This window comes from Lathamus discolor, chromosome 8, assembly GCF_037157495.1.
Source record: "Lathamus discolor isolate bLatDis1 chromosome 8, bLatDis1.hap1, whole genome shotgun sequence".
Classification (NCBI taxonomy): domain Eukaryota; kingdom Metazoa; phylum Chordata; class Aves; order Psittaciformes; family Psittacidae; genus Lathamus; species Lathamus discolor.
The window spans coordinates 20509454-20524930 of NC_088891.1; the positions used below are offsets into that span (position 1 = coordinate 20509454).

Consider the following 15477-nt stretch of genomic DNA (forward strand, 5'->3'; position numbering starts at 1 on the left):
GCTGTGGCTTTGCAAATTGTGAGGGACGTAGAGGAGATGATGGGGGTTGTGGTGGCATCCTGGGCTTGAGTGAGCTGGTGGCGAGGGGAGGTCAGGATGGTGATGCCAAGTGCAGCATCACCTGCAGCATCTAATCTGGAGGCACACAGCCGGGTGCTCTGTTTGTTATAAATGAAAGATGCTTAATAACACTTACAATTTACCATGAATCCATGGGTGAACTTGGTGGCAGTGAAGGAATTCGCCTTCCTGGTGCCAAAACAGCCACACACCACCAAGGCAGGGGGAGCAGCAGATTGGCAAGGCAGGCAGAGACAATCTTACTGCTTTCATCCTTGCCCCAGGCTCCAAACCCTGTTCCCAGCTGAGGCTGCAGGAATAAGCTCCTGTACCCCTGTATTTCCAGGCAGGCAGGGAAGGGAGCACCCCGGCTGCGATAAAACTCATGTTCAAAGCTGTATCCTCTGAAACGAAACCAAAACTCTCATTGGGGCCGTGATGTTTTCCATCCTTTCTGTCTGTAATGGGAAAAACATGTTCCTGGTTGTTAGCATCGGAGCCTGGTTCTGCCTCGGGACCCCCACAGAGCCCTCGGCGCCATACCCGGGCTGTGCTGACGTCCAGCAGCTCCTCGGCTGCCCCTTCCCTTAACCCTGCAGGCTGGCTGGGCACCCACTGCTGGGGCTGCAGAGCTCCTGTGCAGGCTTGAGCCTGCTTTGCAGCTGGTTTCGGTGTTCCTGCCTTCCCCTGCCCGCTGCAGGCAGCAACGGGGGGAGTTGGGGGTGTCCTATAAATGTATCCTTCCTCCAGGGTCATTGTGGGAGGGCTTTGGGGGAGCTGGCGGGGAAAACTGGGTGCCCCCTGAGCAAAGAGGGTTGGGGATGATTGAGACAAGGACTTGGGGGTGCTGGTTCAGGAGAAGCTCAACAGGATCCAGCTTTTGTGTCCTGGGGGAGTGGAGAGATGCTGCGAGGGCTGGAGCAGCTCTGCTCTGGAGCCAGGCTGAGAGAGCTGGGCTGGGGCAGCCTGGACAAGAGAAGGCTCCTGAAGGGGAGACCTGAGAGCAGCTCCAGTGCCTAAAGGGGCTGCAGGGAACCTGGAGAGGGGCTTGGGACAAGGGCCTGTAGGGACAGGCCAAGGGGAATGGCTTGAACCTGCCCGAGGGGAGACTGAGCTGAGCTCTTAGGCAGAAGCTCTTCCCTGGGAGGGTGCTGAGGCGCTGGCACAGGGTGCCCAGAGAAGCTGTGGCTGCCCCATCCCTGGCAGTGCTCAAGGCCAGGTTGGACACAGGGGCTTGGAGCAAGCTGCTCCAGTGGAAGGGCTCCCTGCCCGTGGCAGGGGTTGGAGCTGGATGGGCTTTAAGGTCCCTTCAACCCAAACCAGGCTGGATTCTATGTGCTGTAGTACCCGGGATGTGCTGGGTTTGGGGTTCACAGAGGCAGCACGACCAGTTTAGAAAACAACAACAACCAGTATTTATTGCTGTCCATACAGCTTTGGTTACAAGGCAAGAGGGCTGCAGGCGTCCATCCAGCTCCCGCAGGCGAGCACTGGCAGAAGACACAAGAGCTGGACCACCCGTGCCTCGGGGTAGGGGAGATGGAGATGCTCAGCCCCCCCCACCAGGAGACATGGGGTTCCCCAGCACCCTGTGCAGCCGGATATGGTATATATGTCCCATGTGGGAATGCTAAAGCACTTAAGGAGTTTGTTTATGCCTTACAGGTCAGCTCGGTTTCTCTTTCTGTCATCTGGGTTTTCCCAGTCTTTCTTCCTCCCATTCCATTGTGCAGTCCCTGCTTGGCTTCCTATCAAAGAGGGGTGCTGGGACATTGCTTTGGTCTCTCTGAGCTCCATCCCTCCCCACTGGGGTTGGAGCTGGCGCAGGTCAGCTCCGTGGGTCCAGCCCAGAGCAGCAGTTTGGACCACAGGCTTCAGCAGTGAAAGGCAAAGGGGAGGGAGGAAATGAGCTGCATCACATCTGGGAAAGGTACTGAGGGAGGCAGGGCCTGATCCTGCAACATGCAGGGAGGGTGCAGGCACCCTGGGTGCTCCCAGCACCCAGCCAGTGGGTGCCCTTTGTGCTCCCGCAGGATTGAAGACTGTGGGACAGCTTCTTCTGCTCCATAAAATGGCCTGATCCAAGCCCACAGCCCCATCCAGCACGTCCTGCCATACCCATCCTGCCTACAAAGCACCATCATACCTCCGTCCCTCAGAGCTACATCCCCTGGGCCCCAGGACCCCATGTCCAAGCTATTTCCCTACTCTCAGACTGGTCTTTCTGCTCCTGGTGCTTCATGTGAGGCTGGTGATAGGAAGGATGCGCCTGGCCGGGCAAGGGCCGGGGCGCTGGTCACAGCAGGGATGACACCTTTGGTGCTGCTGGACCAGAGATGCCCTCCCTGGTCAGAGCTCACTGCTGCGGGTGGAGGTGGGCTCTGGGGATGGGTGATGGTCGCCCTGTTGACGATGGACTTTAATCCTGCTTTGGTCTCAGGAGGGAGACAAGTCGGGAGGCGGCAGGTTTGGAGCCCTGAACACAGCAGCACAATGTGGATCTGCTCTGCATCACCCGAGCTTGTTTGAAGCTCTCAGCTAACAAAGCCCAGCCCTGACTCCCCATCTAAGGAGGGGTTGAACTGCCAACCCTGGGCCTGAGCCTTGGCCCCCTTTGACTCCTGACCTCCCGCAGTTCCCAGAAGCTCAGCAAAGGCATGGCACTACGTGAAGATAAATGCTACAGAAAGAGGGGGACCCCCAAGGCACCGTTTCCTTCTCCCCCCTTTAACAGCAGAGTGCGATGCCCAAAGCCAGCAGGAGGGTCCCCAGCTGGACCTGGGGCACTGCTCCTCCAGCCCTGCTCTTGGACTCCCTTGGCATGTGGTAAACGATCACCAGCTTTTCTCCAGTGCCAGAAGGATCTAATTCATCCCCCTTGTAGCAGCTCTTGCCCCCAGGGTGGCCAGCATGGGGGTCATCCCGGAGCAGATCCTCAGCTGGATTCTCCGACCCAGCCAACGCCACGTTGACCGAGACATCCCGTGTTCCCACATCGTTGACAGCGAGGCAGGTGTAGATGCCTTCATCCTGCTTGCTGAAGTTGGGAATGGCCATGGTGCCGTTCTTGAAGGCCAGGAAGTGCTCTTGGCTCTGCTTGACGTTTCCGTCCCGCGCCACGTTGGGCCCGTTGATCTCAACACGGCGGCTGGAGGTCTGGATCTTCCACCTGATCTCCGGCGGAGGGCTGCCCGCCACGCTGCAGTGCAGGGTCAGCGTCAGGCCGTCGTACATGACCGTGTTGTCCAGGTTGGACAGGTAGGTGAGCTGCACGGAGGGCGCAACGCAGTGGTGATCAGGGATGTCCGTCACCGCCCTGCCCTTCATCCTGCCGGGAGCCACGCACAGGGTAGACCCCCCCTTGGTGATGGACACAGAGGTGCTCTCAGTCCACTTCTTCAGCCAGAAGACCTTGCAGGAGCAGTTAAAGGGGTTGTTGAAGATCTGAAGCTGGGACAAGGAGGGCAGGTTATCGAAGGTGCCCTCGGCCAGGGTGGTCAGCTCATTGTCATTGAGCCAGAGGGAGCGCAGGTCCTTCAGGGAGCGGAAGGCATCCCTGGGCAGCCCGGCCAGGCGGTTGTTGTTCATCTTCAGGATCTGCAGGCCGCTGAGGTTGCGGAGGTCCTGCCAGGGGAAATCCACGATCTTGTTGTGGCTCAGGTCCAGGTTCTTCAGGTGCAGCAACAAGGCGAAAGCCCCCGGCTCCACCACCCCGATCTGGTTGTAGCCCAACCACAGGGACTGCACTTCGGGAACCTCAGCGAAGGAAGCCTGCCCCAGCCAGCCGATCCTGTTGGCTGACAAGGTGAGGATGGTCACGTTGGAGGACAGCCCCTCGGGTACCTCCTGCAGGTCCTTGTAGGCGCACTCGGCCAAGAGCCGCCCGTTCTTCTTGGTGGAGCAGGAGCAGGGGCTGGGGCAGGCCAGGCAGGGCCCCAGGAGAGCAGCCAGCCCCAGGCAGCAGAGCAGGGGCCTCATTCTTCCTCCTGGGAACAGAGATGGGGGGAATGAATAGGATGGGCCGAGCCGAGATGGGGATCTGTGTTTTCTTGCCAAATACTAAGAGGAAGCAGCAGGAGAGCGAAGCATCCATGTGGTTAACCCCAGGCTGCTCAACATACTCTTCCCTAAGCTGCAGAAGGCATTCCCTCACCGAGAGCAGAGCCTTCTACCTATGTGAGCAGGGAAATTCCCCCTAAACCCTTTCCTTCCCCCTCTGGAAAATGCCTCTTTTTAATCCTGGCTGAAATCCAACCCTTGGATGCTGTTTCTCCAGGTTTTGGGATGAAAAGCGGGAGCTGGGAGTTTCAAGTTCACCCTGCTGAGGCTGGAAGGAGGCGAAACAGAGCGACCACAGCTCTTTCACAACCAGCCTTCCCCTAAACCATTAAGCCCGCCTCCCCCGGAGCCCATAAGTTGTTGGGCTTTTCATCACGCTCTCAGATCTCAAACCAGCTCCCCCCATCTCCATGTTTTTCCATGTCATGGAAAAATCCCAGCGTCTCAAGTGCTTTTTCTTAGCAAGAGAGTGTGGGGTCCCTGGCTGCTGGAAGTCTTTAGAGAGAAATAGTTCTGAGCTAACTCCTTACTCCCCTTCTTGTTGCCTTGCGCAGGAGACTGTGCACGCTCCATTCCCAGCCTCTCGAAGCTGTGTCCCACTGGGAAGAGGTTAACTGCGCCTCAGCGAGGAGCTGGCAGCGAGACCCCTTTGTCTCTGCCTTGTAGGCAAGTTTTGCTGCTCCTTCCAATCCCCAACCCTGTCATTTAGACCGGGGGGGGGGAAGGAAGGGGGTATTTTATTGGCAAGGAAGAGGATGAATAAGACCCACACAACAACTTGGGGATGGGGGCAAAAGGGGACACAAAGGGTCCTGTCCTGCAGGGATCAACCACCCCAGGCATGGGGTTCAAGGGATGGGCAAGGACCCCGCAGGGTTCTGGGGGTGACGGACGGTTGAGAGCCCAGTGGGGAGGGCGGGGGTGTGTGTGTGTGTGTGTGGAACAAGCTTGGCTGATGCATTCAAAGCCCCTGGTGGGTGTCATTTTGGGGTGCCCAGTATCTCTCCCAACCCAGCCTGCCCGGCAGGGGCAGATCCCATCACCAAGACCGGGATGCTGCGGGGGGGGGGGGGGGGGGGGGGCAGGACGTGGGGTACAGCCCCAAGGCAGCACCGGGGGGATTTGTCCCGCAGCGCTTGGTCTCCCGGAGCCCCCCCTTCACCCGTCCCCGCCGCCAGCATCGCCCCGGGGGTGCCGTTACCTCCCCCGCTGCCCCGCGGCCGGGCGGGCCGAGGCGGCCCGGGGCGATGAGAGCAGGGCCCGCACGCCGCATACCAGAGCTGTGAATAACCCCCCCCCAGCCCTCCCCGGCCCGGCCCTGGAGCTCCCACCCCGGCCCCCCAGGTCCCTTCCCCGGCCCCTTCACCGGCAGCTTCTCGTGGATGGAGCCCGCTCGCCCTCGCTCCTCTGGAATGGGGGAAAACGGGACCGCCGGCTCCCTCGGCCCTCGTCGGGCTTCTCCTCCCCTCCCCGTCCCACGGGCCCTTTTGTTTTCCATGGCACCGACCCACTACCGCAGGCGGAAAACGGCTGCGGGGCCCGTCCTCCGCCCGCCTCCCCCGGAGCCCGGCCCCCCCCGGCTTGTCTCCGGAGCGGGGGGAGCACCCAAACCTCTGCCCCCCCCCCCCCCCCCCCGCAAGCCCTGCATCCCGGGGTCCATCTCGTCCCCCACCACTTGCAGGGGATGTCTATGGGACAGGGCAGAGGGTGAGTGGCTTCAGGAGAGCATGGGGGGTGCTTCTGGCTGGGGAGTCTCCTCTAAGAAGGGGGGAAAGACTTTGGGGTCTCAGGGGCGGCAGGATGTGTGACAGGGTAGGTGTCCCAAAGGCTCTGTCGGGGCGCAAGGGAAGGTGGACAAGCACTGATGTCACCCAGAGACATCTCCTCCACCTTGCAGTGAACTGTCGATAACAGCTTTTCAAAGCAGATTCCTCCTCCAGCCTCCAGGACCACTTGGACAGAGGTGGGCAAAGCATCCAGGCCTGGGATGCTGAGCAGGTCCTTGCTCCCTGCCCTCCCAATGGCCAAACTGGGCTATCTCTGGTAAGAAACCTGCCCGCTTTGGGGCTGGGGTTGGAGCAACCTGGTGTGAGACCCCCTCAGCATGGAAGCAGAGGGGCTGCAGAGGTGCAAAGACCCCCATCCCAGAGCAAGCCTCTTTGGAACAGACCCTGAGCGGGAGGAAGATGGAGCAGGGAGGGAAGCTGGAGCCCCCAGGGGAGCTTCAGCTCCGTGTAGCCCAACCACAGCTCCCTGTCTTCACACTTGTGCTGACGCAGCCGCCGCCGAGGCCAGGCTGTGAACAGACTTGGCGTTAAAAATAGTGCCGTGCAAGGGAGAAGGGGATTAGCTTGAATCTAAAGCAGTTCATCAGGCAGGCTTGCAGCCCGGCTGCTGCCACACGAAGCATCTTGTCCAGGGGGGTCAGGACCTACTTTGTGAGGCATGTGTGGGGGCTGGCACTGCCCCTCTTGGGTGTGCTGGTGTGGAGGTTGCTTCCTGACCCCCCCATGGGTTGATATCTGTGGTGCCCATCACCCCGGCGCAGGGCAGGCTGGTATCTGGCTGGAGGAAGGATGGTCCATTGGCCCCCCAGGCTGTGAAGCACATTGTGAGCATCTTCAGAGCCTCTCTGCAAGAGGTTTGGGGTGCTGAACGGGTGGGGGGTGCAGAGCAGGGGTGACTGCAGAGGACCAGACCTCATTCTGCCCACTCACACCCATGGAGCAGATGGAAAGATGCTGCTCTGAGCCTTTCTGTGGGCACCACAGTCTCCATCTGTGACCCTGCCGAGGTACAACCCCTCGCAGCACTGCGGTGGCCGTACCGACACGGCAATGCTCTCTTCCCTTCATTTTTTGATCCAGGATAAGAGACAATTTTGGATGGGAAGGGGGATAAAATCTTCTTTATCCCGGAGCTGTCTCTAACAAAGGGCGCCAGACGCCTTCACACACTTTAGGTGACACTGTAAGTGTGCGACAGTGGGTGCAAGCTCAATCCCCGGGCTGGCGGCAGGCTCTGGAGAGGGGTTAATGCCTTAGGAGGGGCTGAGCCATCCCGGATGCTTTAACCCTTTCCAACCCCCACTGAACACGGAGCGGGTGGGAGGATGCAGGGCTCTATCCCTGACCCCTTCATGTGCCTTCGGGCACCAGGTGCTAATTAGTGCCCCCCTAAAAAGAAGCAAATCTCAACATCAACCAGCAAGGGAGGTAGCTCATCACGGCGAGATTCCCTGTAGATCTGTTAGGCGGGGAAATCTATTACTCTCTAATTAAATGAAAGCCCAAACGATTGTTCTTTTTCTATTCCTTGTGTGTTTCTAAGCACGAAACTCAATTATAAGTGGATCCGCAGAAGGGGATTCGGCTACAAGGGGGACTCTGCTTGGCACGGGGGGGTTTAAAAGCTGGAGCGAACACCTGGGCTGCTGTGGAGCAGCCTCAGTTTCCCAGGATTTGGGGGATTTGGGTGGGCACCCTCTGCTTGCTGCCTCTTTGCTTGCAGACCTGCTTTGTTTGCCTCCCCCATGCTCCGTGCCGCAGGAGAAAGATGCAGAGGCCGGGTTTAAAATAGCAAATCATCCTCTGGAGGATGGAGGAAAGAGTGTGTGCTCAGCGGGGATCTGCGGGGGTGCGTTTGGGGAGGGCGAGGGGCACCGCTGGGGTATCAGGGGCCACCCATGGGTGCTGGTGAGGGGGTGACCATCCCCACATGGCAGCGGGACACTGTCTCTCAAGCAGGGACACAAGGAGGGCATTTGGCTTCTTAGCTCCAGATAAGAAAAGCAATCAAAGGCAGCCTTAAATCTTCACCGTGTAACTGCGGGCTTAAATCATTGCCCGGACGAGATGGGGATGCAGGGCTGGGGAGGGGGCATAAATCCACTGGACAACTTCTTATCACCCCTGCTCTGCGATTGTGTGGGGACCGGGGTGACACTAACCCCATCCTGCCCCCGGCACAGTGCTGGGGATATGGTCACGTTTATACCTAGCTACAGGGTGTGCGTAGGAGACAAGAACTGGGGTTTGGCATGCATGGAAAAAACCGTGTACATGGACAGTGTGGGTATTTAGCATGTATTTGTATAGATACTGAGCATATATATTGTGTGCGCACAGATGCACACAGCTTATATACATTGTATGTATTCTTGCTGCCTACACATACTGTATCAGGGTGTATGTAGAGTGTGTGTATGTGCTGGGGGAAAATATTTGGTTTTCTTATATAGTGACTATAGAGCATCCACAGACTGTAGGATATATTTGGTTTATGATATTTTTATGCCTCTGCTGTATTTACATCTATTTGTTGCGCCTATAGACTGAGTACACACGAAATTTGATAAGTCTATGAAATGTGTGCACAGACAGTGTGGAACTATTTATGCGTATATACCGTGAATGTGTGTGTATAAAATGAGTGTATACAGCAGAGATGTGTATATAGAGGGTGTAGCTGCATATATAGTATATGTGTGAATTATATATAATATGCATATAGAATCATGGAATCATAGAATAATTAGGGTTGTATACAGAAATAAAAGATAGATACTGTGTGCAGCATGGTCTATGGGTATAAATATATATATATATATATGTATATATATATACACACATTTATAGCGTGTGTGTTCTGCCTGTAGCTGCGGCGATGTGTCTCCACGCCGTCTCCCTCCTCCTCGTGATCCCCTCGGCTGTACCGGGCTCTTACGGGGCAGAGCCGGGGGGACAGCGGGTGCAACCTCCCGCTCGCCTGCATCAAGCACAGACCCGGCTCCACTTTCAATCCCTTTTATTGACTCTTTCACAGACAGAAGCTCGCAGAAAGGCGCCCGCGACTCTCGCCGGTCCCGGGGCTTCCGGGGACCGGAGGGATGGGGTGAGGGGGGGCGGTGGCGGTGACCCCCTCGCCTCCCGGGGCCGGGTCCCCACCGGCAGCATGGGCCCATCTGCGGCACAGACACTTGGCTACAAGGCTACTCTACCCAACACACATCGAGGGGTCCCGCCGGGCCGGGGGGTCGGGATGGGACCGAGGTGGGGGGGGGGGGGGGGTCGGGCCGCCGCCGCTACCCCGGGGGAGCGATCTGGGGGCGCGGAGCTGTCCAGCCCCGCCGGTGCTGAACGGGTGAGCGCCGGGGAGCCCCGGCGCCCACCGGGCAGCGGAGAGGGGACGGCACCGGGGGACCTCCAGCACCCACCGTGGAGGATAGGGATGCACCGGAGTGCGATAGGCACCTACCGGCGGGCACCCACCGAACCGAGGGGACCGGCGGGGACCCACCGGGAAGCGGCGTGGAGCGGAGAGCGGGGAGGGTAACGCCGAAGAGCGGCGGGGACCGCACCGCGGCTCTGCGTGCCCGGACCGGGGAGCGGCAGGAGCGGACCGGGGAGCAGAGGGGACTCACCAGGGACCGAGGGAGCGGCGGGACCGGACCGCGGAGCGGCAGGGACCCGCCAGGGGCTGAACTGTATCCAGAAAGAAAAAGAGGTTTTGGGATTCCGGGATTTTTTCTTTTACCCATTTTTTTCTCATCGTTTTCGTTTTTCTCCTTTAAGGGGAGAGAAAACACGGGGCGGACGGAGAGCAGAGGCGGGCGGGGGACCGGGAATCGTTGCGGTGATGTCTCCGAGCCGCGAGTGAGGAGACCTCCGGTACCCAAAACGGAAACGAAATCCTGGGAGAAACGTCCCGCCCGCACCGAGCATCCCCGGGGCCAAGTCCCTTCCACGGGGACCTGACGCCTGAGGAGGAGGAGGAGGAAGAGGAGAAGGAGGAAGGTCAAGCGGGCGTTGCTGAGGATGCTCCGGCCGTTCCTCAGAGGAAAAGCAGCGGCGGTGCCCCGGGAGGCGGGGGAGGGGGGAGGAGGGGATGAAGGGGAGGTGGGGACCGGGAGGGGACCAGGACGGGGGAAGGGGATGCTCAGCGGGGGCGCTGCCGGTAGTTGCCGTTGATCTCTTGGGAGATGGTGACGGCCTCGGCCCCCAGCGGCAGCTTGTCGCTGTACTCGGAGCGGACCTCGAACTCCTCGCCGTTGGCTTTGGATTGCGACTCCGCCATGGAGCTGGCAGCCACGCTCTCCTCTCGTTCCAGCTCCGGAGCCCCTTCGGCTTCCCTCCTCCCCCTCCATCTGCCTCCTTCGTCATCCTCCTCCTCATCTTCCTCCTCCACCTCTGCTTCACCCACTTCGCTGGGATTGAAGTTCTTCTCGGATTCCAGGTAAGAGGTGCGGGGATCGAAGTCAGCGGCCATGTGCTTCTCCATCTGGTCCGGGTTCTGGGCCTTCATGATGAGCTTGTAGGTCTTCCCCTGGTACTTGGAGAGGAGGTGGCACCACGTGGCCCCCATCAGGGGTAAGGTGGCCAGCACCAGCAAGAAGATGCTCACAACCACGATGATGATGAGTGAGGGGATCTCCTTTTTGGTGGTGAAGACCACTTGGACCTGGCAGTCCTCCCCCAGGTAGGTGAGACACACGGAGTAGTTGGTGCCGGGGTTCAAGCCCTGGAACCAGTACGAGTTCACCCCTTCCTCGATCTTGGACCACTGGACCAAAGCGTGGCCCTGCCTGCTCTCCTGGCACAGGTAGAGCATCCTGAGGTGGACCTTCTCAGGCTGCATGTAGGTGGGTGTGAGCTGCACCCGGGCATCACGCTCTGACACATCTAAAGCGATCACCCCCAGGTCAAACGTGTGCTGCTTGAAGTCACCGCTTTCATTGAAGGCATGGTTGGAAATGTACTTGCTGGTTTGTATGGAGCCACACTTCTTCTCAAAGGGTGGAGGCTGGAAAGGGACTTGCCCATCTCCCGTGGACTCCACCTCAGCTGCCATGGATGGTTGGCTCTGCCGGGTGGGACCGAGGGGTTTGCTTCTGTCATCTGGCATGAGCACACTGTTCTTTGCTCCCTTGGCCCCAGGCTTCTTGTCACCTGGCTGTGCTTTGCCTCCCAGCGGGTCCCTCCCAGGCTGCAGTGGGTATTTCTGGGTGCCTGCCACAGCCACATTGACCGAGGTCTGGTTGCTCCCCATTTCATTGGTGGCCAGGCAGGTGTAGGTGCCTTCTTCCCGCTTGCTCAGGTGGGGAATCACCAACGTGCCGTTCTTGAAGACCAAGAAGCGCTCAGGGTCCTGTTTGGGGAGGTCCTTCCCGGTGCTCTCCTTGGGGTTCCCGTTGAGTTCCAGGGTTTGGCTGGAGGTGCGGATCTTCCAGCTCACTTCAGGTGGTGGGGTACCCGTCACAGCACAGTGCAGCGTCAGGGTGAAGCCATCAAAGAGCTCCGTGGTATCCAGGTTGGGGTAATAGGTGAGCTGCACGGTAGGTGAGGTACATTGCACATCGGGGATCTTCCCCACCGGCACTCCTCGGAGCTGGTCCGGGAGGGCACAGGTGATGGAGTCCTTCTCGGGGATGGAGATGAGAGTGCTGTCCATCCACTTCTTCAACCACTGGAGCTTGCAGGAGCACTCGAAGGGGTTGTTGTAGATCTGCAGGTGGGAGAGGGAGCTGAGCGAGTCGAAGATACCCTCTGCAAGGGTGGTGAACTTGTTGTTGTTAATGCGCAGGGATCGGAGATCCTTCAGGGTGTGGAAAGCTCCCTGAGGCACCAGAGCCATGTGGTTATTGTTCATCTTGAGCAGCTGGAGAGCACTGAGGTTGTAGAGGTCCTGCCAGGGGAAATCCACAATCTGGTTGTGGCTGATGTCGAGGTTTTTCAGCTGCACCAGGATGGCGAAGGTCCCGAGCTCGATGGAGCGGATCTCGTTGTGTGCCAGCCAGAGCGAGGTGACCTGGGTCACTTCCACGAAGGAACGCCGCTGCAGGGAGGTGATCTTGTTGGCCGAGAGGCTGAGGGTGGTCACGTTGGAGGGCAGCCCCGTGGGCACCACTTGAAGGTCCTTGTAGGCGCAGTCGGCAAACTGGTGGGCATACTTGTCCACGCAAGCGCAGGGCTCGGGGCACGCCCCGGCCAGGCCGAGCAGGGCCACCAGCCGCAGGAACAGCAGCGGGGCCATCTCCCCCTGACAAGGGACACAAGGGGGGCTCACAGGGCTCCTGCCCCCTCTCCCCACCAGCCCCATTGTCTGGGCCCGCCCCCCCCCCACTGCCCCTCCACCTCACCCCTCACCCTTTCTCCTCCCGATTCCCCTTTCCCCCCCTCTCCGCCGCTTTCCTCCCATTCCTCCCTGGCTCTTCCCACCCTTCTCACTCTCTTTTCCTTGTCTCGATTGGGCTTACAAACCACCTTGCCCCCGCTCGCCTCCCCCCCCGAAAATATTACATCTCGTTTTCTTTCTTCTCTGCTTTAATTTCTCCTTTTCCTATTATTTGTTTTGCTTTTCTTTTTCCTTTCTTCCACCTTTCAGCCTTTTCTCTCTCCTTGTCCCTACTTTTCTCCCTCCCTTCTCCATCTCTCCCTAGTGCTCTCCTTCCCTATTTCCCCCTTTCCCCTGACCCCCCTCCTCCCCCTTCGCCCCTGTACCAGACACACACCCCCTCAACCCCCCGCCTCGCCGCACCGGGGCTGACCCCGCACCTTACCCGCTCCTAAGTGGCGTTAAGCAGCACGCAGCCCTTCTTCTCGCCGTTACCGGTCTTCCGCATCCTCCTCCCGACTCTCAGAGGAGCCTCCGCCAGGCCGGACACGACGGTGAGGGGCGCGGCGAGGAGGTCGGGGGGACCCCACCCGTACCCCCCTCCGCACCTCTCCGGGCTGAGCTGCGAGCCGGAGCGGGGCCGTACGGGCACTGGGGCTGCCGAGCAGAGAGCGAAGGGAGGAATTAGCATTTCTGCCAGCCTCCCCCTCCGCACGGCTGCCCCCTCCCTCCTCGCCACCCCTTTCCCATCCCACCACCCACCCACCGCCAGCCTCCGGCGGGGACGGACCCGGTTGCTTCCCTCCCCAAAATGTACAATAACGAGCACGAACGCCCTCCCCGCACAGCGCCGAGTACAACTCGCTCGCCCTCGGCAGCAGCCTCCATCCAGACCCCCTGCTCGCCGCTTGTCCCCCATTCCCCACCCCTCCGCACCCGTTTCCCCCCCCCCCGGAGGGACCGGGATGCCGTCGGGGCAGATGCGGGACTCGGCTACCCTCGTCCGGGATATCCTCCTTTGGGATGCGCTTGTGGACGGGGAACCGGGGCTCGGGACGCAGCCCAGCCCTCCCAGCAGCCTTCCCCCGGTGCTGCTGCCCCCCCCGCCCGGTCGCTGCGGTGTTTCTGGGGGCGATGCGCGGCTGTGCCGCCGCCCCAGCCCGTCCCGTCGCGGGCGGTTCCCTTCCGCAGGGCGGCCAGAGAATGCGAAGGGTTTGGGGGCATTTAAAGGCTTAAATGGGGGCGCTGGGGTTCCCGGAATGGGACCGTTCACCTCATCTTCCTCCTTAAGGTTTGAACCCCCCGGAAAGGTGCAGTAACGGGGAGCCCCTTCTCCCCTCTGCAGTTTCTCCTCGACGTGGGGGTCTGTTTTCCCCCACCTCTCCCCAGCCCTGCCCTCGCCTTTCCCTCGCTCTGAAATCCCGAGAAATCATTGATTTTGGGAGCGTGATCGATTCCTCCCTCCCTCCCTCCTATCATCCCCCCCCCCACCGCATCCCTCCATCCTCCGCCCCACCGGCGGCTGCCCCCGGGAGCTCTGCCGGTGGGGGGGGGGGGAGGGAAAGGCTGGGGCCGGCTCCGCTTGGGCTCGGGTGGGTCAGCTCGATCCTCCCGCTGTTGCCGACCCGGCTCTGTCGCGACAGCAGCGGCCCCGCCTTGAACTGCGGCTCCCCCCCACACACACCCCCTCGCGCTGGGGCTAGGCACTGTCCGGGGGGTCCGGGGTTGGGGAGCCCCGACGGGCTTTGAGGGGGTCTCGCCTCCTCCCTGCTTGCTCGTACGTGGAATAAAAAGCCCGATCGGTCATTTCTCCCTCGGAGGGAGGCCGGCTCCGCATCTCCGCCCCGAGGCCACGGGGATGGGCGTGTTCTTCCCAAGGACGACCAGCAGGGAGCGGGGGGATTGTGGTGGGGGTTGATGGCTGAAGGGGCAGAGAGGAGAAGCGGCTTGACAGCAGAATGTCAGGTCTGAGCCTCCGGGCGCCTCCGACCCGCAGGAACTGCGTCCAAAGCACTCTCCGTGACGCCTGGTCCCTAGTGAGCACCTCGGGCAGAGCGGTCAGCCTCAGACGTGCCTCAGTTTCCCTTCAGCCCTGCAATCTGAGGGCTGACAGTGGGGGACACCCACGGGGTGGGCGAGGAGCTTGGGGGTCACCAAACCTGCCTTGTTTCCATGCAAGTGAACCAGCGCTGCCCGAATGCGGCATAGTGGCCACCGACACCACGTCCATCTCCAGTCTCCCTGGCACGGGTTTGTCCCAATCCAGTTGGCATCCCCCAGAAAAGCCCTGGGCATGGTGCTGGGACCAGCCCGAGGAGATGGACAAGGCCACCTCCCTCTGGCGAGCTACAGCATGGGGGGCACTGCTTCAGCTCCAGCACAGACATCTATAGGGCAGCATCTCCTTGCCTCCCTTCCTGCTGGAGCAGCATTTGAGCCACCATCGTGCTTTCAGCATCTTCAGGACCGAATTTCTGGCTGACTCCCTCCCCCCCCATCCCCACTGCTGGCTGGCCACCCAAGCATGTCCTCACCCTTACCATGATGCACTCCAGGCACCAGCAGTTTGCAGCTCATGGAATTACAGCATCAGACATCTGGAGCTGTGGTTCATAGGCATTTCCGCCCCTCCTTCATTTTGCTCACTCTATGTACACTGTGGGGCTGCAGAACTATGGGGCAGCCCTTGCTGGTGTTGGCCCATAGCTGGGAGTTGGGCTGCAGAGCTCAGGTGGAGGGCACAGGGACCACAGACTCGCTTTGAAAAGCATGAAAATAGGTTAAAAGGCCACAAAGATGTGGCCAGCACGGAGAGGGCACTTGTTTTCTGGCTGAGCTCTTCCCCAGTTGCCCTCATTCATCATGTAAGAGGAAGAAAGCCAAGTGCCCTAGATAGAGTTGCAGCATTTCAGGAGCATTGGAGGCAGCATGTTGTGCTAGAAATGGGTCAAGGGATGAGGCACGTGTGATGGGATGGATAGTGCATCCCTCCTCCTGCTCCTGAAGGCCAGAGCAGCTGTCTAGATTAGGACCTAGACACATGGGAGGGCACTGTAGCATGAAGCAGCGTGGCATGGATTGCACCATCAATCCACCTTTCCGTTCATGATGTGTGGGGTTCATGGCACCACTTGTGCCTCAGTTTCTCAGGGACTGGGCACAGTGTTCTGTGGTGGCTCTTCAGTCCTCCCAGGCGAGAGCTCCAAGGAAGGGTGGTGGGGGATGGAGGTGTAGAGGAATGGATGG

General features: G+C 59.9%; 2 protein-coding genes across 2 annotated transcripts; both read right to left on the bottom strand.

Moving 5' to 3' along the window:
• Positions 1-1451: 1451 nt before the first annotated feature.
• On the bottom strand, positions 1452-5639 carry LOC136019132 (immunoglobulin superfamily containing leucine-rich repeat protein-like). The gene is made up of 2 exons (XM_065689007.1): positions 5486-5639; positions 1452-4046 (listed from the first exon to the last, which is right to left on the bottom strand). The coding sequence occupies exon 2, from the start codon at positions 4036-4038 to the stop codon at positions 2788-2790; it is 1251 nt and encodes a 416-aa protein (XP_065545079.1). The 5' UTR covers positions 4039-4046; positions 5486-5639; the 3' UTR covers positions 1452-2787.
• Positions 5640-8908: 3269 nt separating this feature from the next.
• ISLR2 (immunoglobulin superfamily containing leucine rich repeat 2) lies at positions 8909-12738 on the bottom strand. The gene is made up of 2 exons (XM_065688292.1): positions 12677-12738; positions 8909-12156 (listed from the first exon to the last, which is right to left on the bottom strand). The coding sequence occupies exon 2, from the start codon at positions 12148-12150 to the stop codon at positions 10057-10059; it is 2094 nt and encodes a 697-aa protein (XP_065544364.1). The 5' UTR covers positions 12151-12156; positions 12677-12738; the 3' UTR covers positions 8909-10056.
• Between the last annotated feature and the right edge of the window lie 2739 nt (positions 12739-15477).